The following is a 14,337-nucleotide window of genomic DNA, read 5'->3' on the forward strand; positions in this document are numbered from 1 at the left end:
TTAAACTGAATTAGCTCATGATCACTCGAACCAAGGTATTCCCCTACAACCAGTTCTTCTATGAGGTCCTCACTACTCACCAGTACCAAATCTAAAATGGCATCACCTCCTTTTGGTTCAGCAACTATTTGGGGAAGAAATCTGTAAGCTATCACATTCAGGAAAATCTGGGCCCTACTATTAGTAGTAGCACTTGTCCTCCAATCTATATGTGAAAAGTTAAAGTGTCCTATAATCACACAATTCCCAGTAGTATTTATTTCATTAAAAACATGAGGTCTCTTTTCATATCCAAATCGGATCCTGGGGATCTGTAGCACACCCCAAGCACTATCCCAGGGAACCACTAGTAGCTTTCTTCCCCAAAGTGATTTTGGCCCAAACAGATCCTGTCTTATTCATTCCATCACTTCTAATTTCTTTACAGTCTACCTCATTATTAATATACAATGCTACTCTACTATCTTTGTCTTTTTCTGTCATAAGAACATAAGAATGGCCCTACTGGGTCAGACCAAAGGTCCATCTAGCCCAGTATCCTGTCTTCCGACAGTCTTTCCTATACAGCACATATCCTTTAATACCTGTACTCCAGTCATGATTACTATTCCACCGTGTTTCTGTTAGCCCCATAATATCTGGTTTCACTTCCTACACCAGTAGTGCTAGTTCCTCCATTTTGTTACCCAGGTTCCTTACATTGGTGTAGAAACATCTTAATTGTTGCTGCTTGGCTTCACCAACATTCCTTGCCCAATTGAGTATAGTCATTCTACTGCCAGTGTCACCTATATGACTGGTATCAGCACTACCCTTCCTCTTAATGTCCATTCTCCATTGCTGTTTCCTTTCTTACTTGATTTTCCTCCCTTTCAATGTTAGAATCAGGCATGGAGATTACATGAGCATTTCCAAACCATCTCCCCTGAATTCCTACTTTAGCACAATCGATTAAAAGAGCTTTAATCTCCATCCCAGAAGACTATTTCCCTCCCTACTCAGGTGGAGTCCATCCCATGAGAACAGTCCTCTGTCCTTGAATGCCTCTCAGTGGTCACACATCCCAAAGTCCTCCTTATAGCACCACTGCCTGAGCCATCTGATGATCATCATAATCTCCTCCTCTAGGAACAGGCAGAATCCCACTGAAGATCACCTGAGCCTTCATTTCCTTAAGCATATTCCCCAGCCTGGCATAGTCACCCTTGATATGTTCCAGGGAGAATCTAACAGGATCATTTGTTCCCACATAAAGGACAATCAGTAGATTCTTTCCTGCTCCCATTAGTATCCTCTTCATACTCAGGTCCACATCCTGTATCTTAGCTCCTGGCAGACAGCACACACACTCTTCTGTTCTCTGGATCAGCTCTGATGACAGACCTGACTGTTTTTCTTAGCAGGGAGTCGCCAATCACATAGACCTGCCTTTTCCTGGTGATGGTGTGATTCTCCGGTCTTCCTCCTGTTCTTTCTGGCTGAGAGTCCTCTTGTCTTTTATTTTCCCTTGCAATCTTCTACGAGTCTTCCTGTATCCTCTTGGGGCTCTGAAGTCTGAGTATCTCCATTGGCTCTTCCCCTCTTCCTGTAGGACTTGTAGAACTAGCTGCTCTTCTCTTCTTCCTTGTTCTCCCTCCTTCAGTTACAGTCTGACTCTGCCCCTTCTTCATTTTCTAACTCCGCAAACCTGTTCCCCTTAACTAGACAATCTTTTCCTCTGCTTAGTTCTTGTAGTCACATGCTTCCACTGGCCACTTTCCTCACCCAGTAGTCTCCCCACCGAGTTTTTCAGTCCAGCTTGAATCTGCAAATCTTGGCTTTTCCCTTCAGCCTCCTTTGTTTCATCATTTGCTCAACCATAGTTTTCACCTGCATCTCTAAGCCTCGGATCTTCTCTTCCATCAACTCTATCAGGCGGCATTTCATACAAATAAAGCACTTTTCAGGTACCCCACTCCAGGATCCATGTACATCCCGTAGCTTCCACATCTCTGGCCATCTTCATTGTGTCTTCCAGTGCTTGGGTCACTACCACTGCTGCCTCTGTATCTGTCTTAGCCAAGGAAAAAAACAAAACAAAACAAAACAAAAACAAAACCTAAAACAAACAACAAACAAAACCAAAAACCCAAACCAACACCAAAACAAAATCAGAATGCTACACTTAAATAAACTTTGAAGTAAAAAGACACAGTGATTTGGCAGAGTGAAAGATTGTGCATGCCATTGTAAGAAGAAAGCAGTAGATGTGTATGACACCTTTTTGGTACATCAATCAGAACTCAGAGACCGATCAAGAGGCTGTAAAGCCAGAAAAACCTAAACCTTGTAATTGGCATACCTACACTTAGAAAGGGGAGTCAAGGCAACAGTCCTGAAGCAAGAAACCACCCGTTGTGAACTTGGTTAGAGAAAAATGTCATAAGAAAAAATGCTATTCAGAACAAGAGGTGCTTAGCTAAAAAGCCCCTGAGGAGGATACTATAGGCAACAAGGGCACAGATGCAGACCACAATCACAATTCTTAGTTTCAGTTACTGCACACTGGTGCAATCCCATTAACTCTTATGAGGTTACATTGATATTACTAAGACCAGAAATTTGATTCACTATCTTATTAAAATATAGCAAGAGAGTCGGCAATTAAAAAACTGCTGTGATGTTGTTTCAAGTTGTCATAATGATTGATGTTTCACAGGAGGTGCTAAAGATGGAAATCAACAAACTTAAGCAGTTCTTCCAGGAGGTAAATGTTTGCCGGCTTCCCCTGAATCCTGCACTTGTTGTACGAGGCATAGATGCAGATGTAAGTCCATTTTACGCTATAGATTATTTTATTTTCAGTGTAATAAGTACTAGGGAATGAACTGTTGCATGAACTAGGTCATGATCCTGCAAATCTTTACTTATGAGTATCCCCTTTAAGTATTGGCATAACATAGGCAGCCATTCACAGGACTGATATTTTTATGGATGCCTTCACCGCAGCTAGGGGGAGAGGTGGTATTTGCCAATTTAAGTGTCTCTCTCTCCCCTTACAACAGCAGCATTGCAACGGAGACTTGAAATTGTGACTAGCATGGTTCCAGCCCGGCTTTCCTCAAAGCAGCTTTTGAGGGGAAGGAGGTATCTGCCTCTTTAACAGTGGCCCCTGACGCAGCAACTGGTTGCTGCCACACCAGTGCAGATTCTTGCTGGCAGCTTTTCCTCCCTGGGGCCTGACAGCTTTCAGAGATGAGGAGTGCTTAGCTGTAGCACTGGCCCTCCTTCCATTGAACCTGTGAGATTTTGCATGGTAAATGTTTGCAGACTCAGCCACTTGTTCTTACCTGTGCAAGTTATGCTTATTAAAAACGACTGCTGAATGGAGGAAACTTGTGTATTGTTTCATATGTTTGACTTCACTGACCAGACTGCCAGGACTGTGTCATTCATGATTTATGACATACAAATGTCACACCAGAGGATTCAGTGTTGTTGGGGGAAGAAGTACCGAGCCACAAGGAAAATATAATATGTACAGGTCTGAAGGGCTTTTTAAGTTATAGCTTTATAATTACAGCACTGCTCTATAATTTTGCTCTGTGGCCTATAACCCACAGTGGACCTGATCTTGTGAGGAGTTGAGCCCTTCAGCCTTCTTTGACCTGTGGTCTCCCAATAATTTCTCTTCAGACTTGATGTCAATGAGCACTGAAGCTTCTTAGCATCCTGCTGGACTGGGCCAATTGTGGATGACATAAATCAGAAGAATTTTCAAGCTAACTGTTTCTCACTGCTTTCAGACTTTCTGGGAATAATTACTATTGGCAGGGCCGGCGCTTCCATTTAGGTGACCTAGACGGTTGCCTAGGGCACCAGGATTTGGGGAGGGCGGCAATTCGGCGGTGGGGGATCCTTCCGCGCTCCGGGTCTTCGGCGGCAATTCTGCGGCGGGTCCTTCACTCGCTCCGGGACCCGCCGCCGAAGTGCCCCGAAGACCGGGAGCGCAGAAGGACCCCCCCACCACAGAATTGCCGACGACGACCGGGAGCATGGAAGGACCCCCGCCTAGGGCGCCGAAAACCCTGGCGCCGCTCCTGACTATTGGGGAGGTCTCTAACTATCCAATTGAGCTATTGATACCATTATATCAATTGTTCTTTGTCTGCAGCCACCAGATGGAAATGCATGTTATATTTCATGAACTCTAACATTTTTAGAATACTCCTAATAATCAAACGATCATTCATTTCAGCATTGTCTACTGGTTAAACTAAGGGTATGGCTACACTAAGAAATTAGGTCGAATTTATAGAAGCCAGTTTTATAGAAATCGTTTTTATACAGTCGATTGTGTGTGTCCCCACATAAAATGCTCTAAGTGCATTAAGTCGGCAGACCGCGTCCACAGTACCGAGGCTAGTGTCGACTTCCGGAGCGTTGCACTGTGAGTAGCTATCCTACAGTTCCCGCAGTCTCCGCCGCCCAATGGAATTCTGGGTTGAGATCCCAATGCCTGATGATGCAAAAACAGTGTTGCGGGGGGTTCTGGGTACATGTCGTCAGGCCCCTCCCCCTCCGTCAGAGCAACGGCAGACAATCGATTCGCGCCTTTTTACCTGGGTTACCTGTGCAGACAACATACCACGGCAAGCATGGAGCCCGCTCAGCTCAGCTCAGCTCACCATCACCATATGTCATCTGGGTGCCGGCAGACGTGGTACTGCATTGCTACACAGCAGCAGCTCCTTGCCTTTTGGCAGTAGACGGTGTATTACGACTGGTATCCATCGTCGTCGTATTCCTCAGTGAGTTCGATCAGAGGCACCTGGGCAGACATGTTTTGTCTCCTAGAGACTCAGTCCTGCCGGCAGTCCTATTGAACTGTCTTGACGATGATGGCTAGCACTCATAGTACAGCATCTTCTGCCAAGCACCCAGAAGATGCCGATAGCTATCAGTCATGCTGCACCATCTGCTGCCAGCTTAAGATCTAAAAAATAGATGGACCAGATTTGTTCTCTATTCATTTGCTTCCCCCTCCCTCCATGAAATCAACTGCCTGCTAACCCAGGGTTTTGAGTTCAATCTTTGGGGGGGCCATTCTGTGTGACAATTGTTTGTGTTTCTCCCTGATGCACAGCCACCTTTGTTGATTTTAATTCCCTGTACCTGTAAGCCATGTCATCACTCACCCCTCTCTCCCTCCGTCAGACAATAGTTTTGCGCCTTTTTTCAGCCCAGACGCCATAGCACTGGGATCATGGAGCCTGCTCAGATCACCGCGGCAATTATGAGCACTATGAACACCATGTGCATTGTCCTGGAGTATATGCAGAGCCAGAACATGCCAAAGCAAAACCAGGCGAGGAGGCGATTGCAGCGATTGCAGCGCGGCGACGAGAGTGATGAGGAAAATGACATGGACATAGACCTCTCACAAAGTACAGGCCCCAGCAATGTGCTAATCATGGTGTTACTGGGGCAGGTTCATGCCGTGGAACGCCGATTCTGGGCCCGGGAAACAAGCACAGACTGGTGGGACCGCATCGTGTTGCAGGTGTGGGACGATTCCCAGTGGCTGCGAAACTTTTGCATGCTTAAGGGCACTTTCTTGGAACTTTGTGACTTGCTTTCCCCTGCCCTGAAGTGCCAGAATACCAGGATGAGAGCAGCCCTCACAGTTGAGAAGCAAGTGGCGATAGCCCTGTGGAAGCTTGCAACGCCAGACAGCTACCGGTCAGTCAGGAATCAATTTGGAGTGGGCAAATCTACTGTGGGGGCTGCTGTGATCCAAGTAGCCAACGCAATCAAAGACCTGCTGATATCAAGGGTAGTGACTCTGGGAAACGTGCAGGTCATAGTGGATGGCTTTGCTGCAATGGGATTCCCAAACTGTGGTGGGGCGATAGACGGAACCCATATCCCTATCTTGGCACCGGAGCACCAAGCCACCGAGTACATAAACCGCAAGGGGTACTTTTCAATGCTGCTGCAAGCCCTGGTGGATCACAAGGGACATTTCACTAACATCAACGTGGGATGGCCGGGAAAGGTACATGATGCTTGCGTCTTCAGGAACTCTGGTCTGTTTCAAAAGCTGGAGGAAGGGACTTTCTTCCTGGACCAGAAAATAACCGTTGGGGATGTTGAAATGCCTATCGTTATCCTTGGAGACCCAGCCTACCCCTTAATGCCATGGCTCATGAAGCTGTACACAGGCAGCCTGGACAGTAGTCAGGACCTGTTCAACTATAGGCTGAGCAAGTGCAGAATGGTGGTAGAATGTGCATTTGGACGTTTAAAAGCGCACTGGCGCAGTTTACTGACTCGGATAGACATCAGCGAAGCCAATATTCCAATTGTTATTGCTGCTTGCTGTGCGCTCCACAATATCTGTGAGCGTAAGGGGGAGACATTTATGGCGGGGTGGGAGGTTGAGGCAAATCGCCTGGCCGCTGATTACGCGCAACCAGACACCAGGGCGGTTAGAAGAGTACAGCAGGGCACGGTGTGCATCAGAGAAGCTTTGAAAACGAGTTTTGTGACTGCCCAGGCTACGGTGTGAAACTTCTGTTTGTTTCTCCTTGATGAACCCTCTGCCCTTCCCCCCCGGTTCACTCTACTTCCCTGTAAACTAACCACCATCCCCTCCCCCCTTCAAGCACCACTTGCAGAGGCAATAAAGTCATTGTTACTTCACATTCATGCATTCTTTATTAATTCATCACACAAGTAGGGGGATAACTGCCAAGGTAGCCCGGGAGGGGTGGGGAGGAGGGAAGGAAAAGGACACACTGCAGTTTAAAACTTTAAAACTTTAACACTTATTGAAGGCCAGCCTTCTGATGCTTGGGCAATCATCTGGGGTGGAGTGACTGGGTGGCCGGAGGCCCCCCCCCACCGCGTTCTTGGGCGTCTGGGTGAGGAGGCTATGGAACTTGGGGAGGAGGGCTGTTGGTTATACAGGGGCTGTAGCAGCGGTCTCTGCTCCTGCTGCCTTTCCTGCAGCTCAACCATACGCTGGAGCATATCAGTTTGATGCTCCAGCAGCCAGAGCATCGACTCTTGCCTTCTGTCAGGAAGCTGACGCCACCTATCCTCTTCAGCCCGCCACTTGCTCTCTTCAGCCCGCGATTCAGCCCAGCACCTCTCCTCTCATTCATATTGTGCTTTTTTGCACTCTGACATTGACTGCCTCCGCGCATTCTGCTGTGCTCTGTCAGCGTGGGAGGACATCTGGAGCTCCGAGAACATATCATCCCGAGTCTGCTGTTTTCTCCTTCTGATCTTCACTAGCCTCTGTGAAGGAGAAACATTTGCAGCTGGTGGAGGAGAAGGGAGAGGTGGTTAAAAAAGACACATTTTAGAGAACAATGGGTACACTCTTTCACGTTAAATTTTGCCGTTCACATTACACAGCACATGTGCTTTCGTTACAAGGTCGCATTTTTCCTCTTATAGTGAGGGCCTGCCGGTTTGGTGTGAGAGATCACTCACGCAGTGCCAGGCAACAGATTTCGGCTTGCAGGCAGCCATGGTAAGCCACAGTCTTTTGGCTTTTTTAACCTTCTTAACATGTGGGAATGGTTTCAAACAGTAGCGCCCTCATTTCCCATACCAAGCACCCGTTGGGTTGGCCATTTAAAATGAGTTTGCAATGTTAAAAGGAGGGGCTACAGTTTCCGGGTTAACATGCAGCACAAACCCAACTACCCCTCCCCCCCCCCCCCCCCCCACACAATTCTCTGGGATGATCACTTCACCCCTTCCCCCTACCGCGTGGCTAACAGTGGGGAACATTTCTGTTCAGCCGAGCAGGAACGGGCACCTCTGAATGTCCCCTTAATAAAATCACCCCATTTCAACCAGGTGACCGTGAATGATATCACTCTCACGAGGATAACAAAGAGCGATAAGGAATGGATGTTGTCTGCATGCCAGCAAACACCGGGACCATACGCTGCCATGCTTTGTTATGCAATGATTCCAGACTACGTGCTACTGGCCTGGCGTGGTAAAGTGTCCTACCATGGCGGACGGGATAAGGCAGCTCTCCCCAGAAACCTTTTGCAAAGGCTTTGGGAGTACATGAAGGAGAGCTTTCTGGAGATGTCCCTGGAGGATTTCCGCTCCATCCCCATACACATAACAGACTTTTCCAGTAGCTGTACTAGACACGATTGCCAGGGCAAATTAATCATTAAACATGCTTGCTTTTAAACAATGTGTAATATTTACAAAGGTACACTCACCAGAGGTCCCTTGTGTGCCCTCAGGGTCTGGGAGCATGCCTTGAGTGAGTTCGGGGGTTACTGGTTCCAGGTCCAGGGTGATAAACATATCCTGGCTGTTGGGGAAACCGGTTTCTCCGCTTCCTTGCTGTGAGCTATCTTCATTGTCTTCATCATCATCTTCCTCGTACCCCGAACCCGCTTCCCTGTTGCGTGATTCTCCATTGATGGAGTCAAAGCACACTGTTGGGGTAGTGGTGGCTGCACCCCCTAGCATGGCATGCAGCTCCGCGTAGAAGCGGCAAGTTTGCGGCTCTGCCCCGGACCTTCCGTTTGCCTCTCTGGCTTTGTGGTAGGCTTGCCTTAGCTCCTTAATTTTCACGCGGCACTGCTGTGCGTCCCTGTTATGGCCTCTGTCCTTCATGGCCTTTGAGACTTTTTCTAATATTTTGCCATTTCGTTTACTGCTACAGAGTTCAGCTAGCACTAATTCATCTCCCCATATGGCGAGCAGATCCCGTACCTCCCGTTCTGTCCATGCTGGAGCTCATTTGCGATCCTGGGACTCCATCATGGTTACCTGTGCTGATGAGCTCTGCGTGGTCACCTGTGCTCTCCACGCTGGGCAAACAGGAAATTAAATTCAAAAGTTCGTGGTGCTTTTCCTGTCTACCTGGTCAGTGCATCTGAGTTGAGAGTGCTGTCCAGAGTGGTCACAATGAAGCACTGTGGGATAGCTCCCAGAGACCAATAACGTTGAATTCCGTCCACACTACCCCAAATCTGACCCGCAAAGGGCAATTTTAGCGCTAATTCCCTCGTCGGAGGTGGAGTAAAGAAACCGGTTTAAAGGACCCTTTAAGTCGAAAAAAAGGGCTTCATCGTATGGACGTGTCCAGGCTTAATTCGATTTAACGCTGCTAAATTCGACCTAAATTCGTAGTGTAGACCAGGCCTAAGAGTCAAGCATCCAGGATCCTTTTCCAGCTCGGCCACTGGTATATTATTGTACATTAACCTTTTGGCAAAGTCTTTCAGTCACTCTGAGTGAAATCCTTGCCCCATTGAAGAAAAACTCCTGCTGATTTCAGTGCAGTCAGGATTTCACCATCTGTGCCTCAAATTTATTCATCTGTAACATAGTATAATATATAGTTCTCAGACTTCACATGCGTGTAAAGAGGCTTAAGTAATGTTTCTAACATACTTTGAGATCCCTGGATGAAAGACAATCTATAGCTGTCTACATTATAATTTTTCTTCAAATTTTCCACCCTTGCATACACCCAGTGCTGATTCCAATGGGAGCTATGGGGTGCTTATTATTTCTGAAAAGCAGGCCATTGCTTTGTCTTTCTCAGTTTTTCTCTTTTTATAGTGGTGATAATAATACTCACCTAACTCACAGGGGTTTTCAAAGCTTAGTTCATTAATGGTTTTAAAAGCCTTTTGAGATCTTCAGGTGGAAGGCGCTATATGATGCCAACGGTTAAAACAGGCTCCAAATAATGTAGATTATGATGATTGGAATTTGCTGCACTCCTCACCCAGGCTTAGAGACCCATTAAAATTAATGGGTGATCTGCCTCCATAAGGATTGCAGGACCAGGCTACCCACTGACAAAACAAGACAAAAAAAATCTTTAGATCGCAGTGTTCACAACTGCATTGCAGCTTTTGATTGGGTATGCCTTGCATCACTTTGGTCTTTCCAGTGCCAGCCAAAATGTAGCACTAAATGACCTGGGGAAAATAAAAAATAATCGTAGAAAAAAGATTACCTGAGCATTTCAGAACCTTTAAGAAGTTTGAATATGATGGTAGAGATTCTTCTTTTCTGAACCAGTTCAACAGTCTCTAATATCGAGGACTATTTATTTTTGTTACCCGTGCTGCTGATAAATGCTTCAAGACACCACATCTTCTCAGGGCAATGTTCTACTGCTTTTAGCCTATAGTATACTATATTTTATGTGTGTATCATTTTTTTTTCTAAAGGCATGTTCATATTTCACATCCAATGCTTTTCCATTGAAAATCTCCTTCATCAATACAGAGACACTGAGTAGAAACATCAATGTTATTTTTAAGGTAGGTTATTCATTCTAATAACCCCCAGTTAATTTTGTATGCAAAATGTTAATTTAATACTCATTGAAAGGGAAGGCTTCAGATCTTGAGCCTGAGGTGTTTGATCTGGCTGTGCTGCTCAGTTTTCATAATCCTATTTGAGGCTAGACCTTTAAGTACAGTATATTAAGGAAATATATTAAAGCATCCAAGGTTTTGATTGGTAGAAAATCAAATGCATTCTAGGAAAACAAGGTGTGCTTTTAACTCAGGCTAAACTGTAAAGGATAACATAGTGTATTTACCTTCTTGAGGTCTAAGGACAAAGTCCAGAGAAATAACTGTTCAGGGAAAGGACTTAATTGTACAGTAGCCCTGTCTAGCAGATAAAATACTACCATGCTGAAGACTGCATTTGGCACAAAACATATAGGACTCAATTCTGGCTCTCCAAGTCTGAGTCAATGTGATAGAGTAGTGGTGCCAAGGGATCAGCCCATTCCCATCATGTGGCATGGCCCTTTAAGATTTGGAAAGATCTGATGTATATACAATGACTCAGGAGATAGTTAGAGAGAGGAACAGGTCCTGGGAATGAGTGGTGCTTGGGAGGAAATCCTGTCCCTGTGTCTTTAAAGGTCTGGGGCCAGGAGCCTTGCAAAGAGTCAAGAGAGAGGCTCTCTTCTCACCCAGCCAATTGGGTTTTAGGAAAGGGACTGGCACTCCTCCCTCATGTTCTAGCAGGGCACCACTAGCAGGAGAAGGCAGCCTGCTGAACACCCTGCACCTGAGACCTCACTGGGGGGAAAGGGACAGCTGAGGAAGAAGCTGGCTAAGGGTGGCAATGGGGGAGGGCAGGATGCCCAGCCCCCCGCGCTCCCCCCCCACACACACACACTTAGTCCCTGACCAAAGCTGGGTAGCATAACACCACAGCCTCTTCCCTGCTGGCATGATGAGGAGTGGCTGGGCCAAATTTGAGTGGCCTTGAAACCCTGTGTGCCTGCTTGGGCCCTTTGCTTTCTCAGTCCTTCTGACACCCATGAATGCCAGGCCCTCCCAGTTCCCAGGGAAAAGCAGAGTAGGGCTGGGTGCAAGAGGGAGATCTCAGGGCTGGGGGCAGATCAATGTGGGGGGAAGAGCACTGGGCTGGGTGTGGGGCAGCACGAGCAGAGTTTTTGTGGAGCTGGATGCAAGAGGGAGAGCACGGATCTGGTGCCAAGGCAGCATGAGACTGCTCAGGACTGGGTATTGGGAAGCGGCAGGGAAGAGTTCGGGGGTGGAGGCGAGGTGTGGGACTGGATTCAGGGCAATGGAGGGAGAGCTCTGGATTCCCATCTTAGGAAAATTTTGGTTGCATCCCTGAGAGAGGAAGTACCTGTTTTTTACCAATCTAGTCAGGGTAATTGATTGAAAGAATCTTGAATAGTTGCTAAGTGCAACATACCTTTAGGACCATGAGCGGCCACAAGGGGTGTGCTGGAGAGCATCACCCCATGGCAATCATGTTGTGGAATGATAGAGGAGGTACACCACCTTAATAATGGTATTGGGATGGATTAATTGCTGGCGTAATCCACTGTTGTATTTGGAAGTAAGCCCAGGATTGTCATGTTTCCATACACAAAGAGAAAAAACATCTGCCTTCAGTCTAAAATTACTTCTGTTTCAGATTAAGAGAAACAACAATAGGAAAGCCTCCTTGAGAAAGCACGGTGTGTATGTGTGTGTGTGTGTGTGTGTGTGTGTGTGTGTGTGTGTGTGAGTGACAGAGAGAGAGAGAGAAAGAGAGAGAGAGCTCTCTGTATGGACCACAGCAACCTGAAAAGCACAAAATGGTTGCTGCCTCCAAGCAAAGGGTTAAGGGGCAGTTCTTAGAAATTAGAAAGTGCCCTAGTCAGAAAACAGAAGCCTAAAAATTTCATGCTACAGACACCACCAGGGTGAAATTTGCATTTTATGCACATATGGCCCAGGAACAGGAATATCATTTCTGGCCACACTGGAGTAAGCACACTCATCTGCCTTTGTCACCTTTGGAAAGGCTGTATACCTGGCACTACTTACATAACAAACCAGTGGCTTAAAGTGGAAGGAGAGGCAGGTGCCTCATCATCCCACCCAACGTACACCTCTGGGGCAATGAACACTGGCAGTGATGCCAATAGTGTTATGAAGTTCCCTGCACCTTCTTCTATCCAGCATACCGATGTAGCAGCAACCATAATTTGGCTCATAATATGCTTCATTATTTGTAATAGATAATGCTTAAATAAAATGGTAACTGTTGTTTCGAACAGTGGTGAGGAAACACAGGAAAAATTCTCTTCAGGTCTGGCTGCTGAGCATAATTAATTGGAATCAAGATTAGCTGTAAAAAAGGGAAATGGATTTTTAAAAAAATAGGGGGAAATTGATGTCCTCTCATTAAATGCCTGTAGACTAGGTTGCTTCTGTAAAAGGAACATAATAAAAGAACAAATCATTGTAATGTAACTAAAGCTTACAATTTATGAAAGATTTTCCTGATGAAGGCTTGAAAATACCAGTAAAATCCAGATGCAATTTAGACATTGAGGAGGAGGGGATGAATAGCAGAGCTTTTGTTTTATGGGCCATTTACCCAGCTACGGTAGAAAATAATCCCTTCATTAATTACAAGACGCAAAGGCCGATTTCTCTAAGATTGTTGTTCAACAGACTCCATGTGGGGAGCAGTCAGCAAGAAAATGCTGATTGAAACTGGTTCTGAATCATGTCAGGGAAACCATTTGTAAGTGTAATAAGGTTGCCCTGTAGCCTGCTAGAAATACTGAGTTGTGATGTGTAGTGTCAGGCCAAATACTTGTACTCTAATTCCTGAAAAGGGATCTGCTATTGGATGGATTTTGAAATTTAACTAAACAAGGATCCAAGCTCCCGACTGCATGTGAAAGACCAGTAATTTCCATGTGAGTAATAAACTGAAAGGTTGCAGCAGGCAAAAAGGCATATGGTACCGTTAGTGTGGTTGCCAAAACACTTCTTGTCTGTATAAGTCATCCCATTCTTTCTTCCTTCTGATATAGTATGAACACCTTGAGCAAAACTGCAGGGCTTTACTGTAAAATGGAGGTAGCTGGGGCTTTTGGCCTGGAAAAGAGAGAGAAGAGTGTCTCTCTTTGGGATTCAAGGAGAAACTCAAATTTCACATGCCCTTTTCACAGGTGGGAGATGATCTACGTCAGGATATGCTGGTTCTGCAGATTATTCGTGTGATGGACAGAATTTGGCTTCAGGAGGGACTTGATATGCAAATGATCATTTATAAGTGTTTATCTACAGGAAAAGGCCAAGGTCAGTACAGATTAGAAAGGATGCATGTATTACATTATTCATATCTCATGTAAACCAGTAATACAACAGCACTCCTCCCTTCAGTATTTCTTTTTGAAAGTGTCTTTTCTTTTTTCCCTTTGAGGGAAAAGAGTGCGCAGAACCACCCTCAGTTGGGTCCTAAACATCTTTGCAGATTTAGGGAGGTTAACTTTTTTTTTCCCCCTTCAGCAGAAATAGAACCCAAGCTAGTGAAGTTTTGTAGCAACCCAGGCCTGAATTTAAAGCCTTGGCATCCATAACTGTTCTTGGACTCTCAGAAAAACCTCCCATTTAGGCAGCAAATAAGAACTTCTGAAAACCTGATCAGAAGTGTTGCAGTGGGAATTACTGGGTGCTGAGCTCCTTTGCAAATCTGGCCCTTATTTAGGTTTCGGCTATAGACTAATAAAGTTCCAGAAACCTCCCAGTGTTGTTTGAAATACCACCCTTGCTGTTCATACTGCTTAAGGCTAGCTTGGCTCATATGAAAGCTTTATTTATTCCTTTCTTTTATGGTTGTTGTAACAAAGCCATAGCAAAGATGCCAGTTACTTGCTAAAGAAATTTACTGATGGCAATAGACTTTTTTACTGAAAATAATTCTAGCACAATAAAGAGCTGAAGCAACCAGGTTACCTACAGTACAGAAATGAAAAATACAGCATTTTCGGCCTTTTGAGCCACGCTGCAGAGA

General features: G+C 45.7%; 1 protein-coding gene across 1 annotated transcript in view; it reads left to right on the forward strand.

Annotated features, from left to right (window-relative positions):
* Positions 1–14,337, forward strand: part of PIK3C2G (phosphatidylinositol-4-phosphate 3-kinase catalytic subunit type 2 gamma) — a 372,244-nt gene that overhangs the window by 235,597 nt on the left and 122,310 nt on the right. The window contains exons 21-23 of the mRNA XM_034782026.1: positions 2,699–2,806; positions 10,215–10,307; positions 13,493–13,622. Coding sequence (XP_034637917.1) covers positions 2,699–2,806; positions 10,215–10,307; positions 13,493–13,622 — 331 coding nt within the window. The remainder of the gene's footprint in view (positions 1–2,698; positions 2,807–10,214; positions 10,308–13,492; positions 13,623–14,337) is intronic.

Source organism: Trachemys scripta, chromosome 1 (genome assembly GCF_013100865.1).
Source record: "Trachemys scripta elegans isolate TJP31775 chromosome 1, CAS_Tse_1.0, whole genome shotgun sequence".
Taxonomy (NCBI): domain Eukaryota; kingdom Metazoa; phylum Chordata; order Testudines; family Emydidae; genus Trachemys; species Trachemys scripta.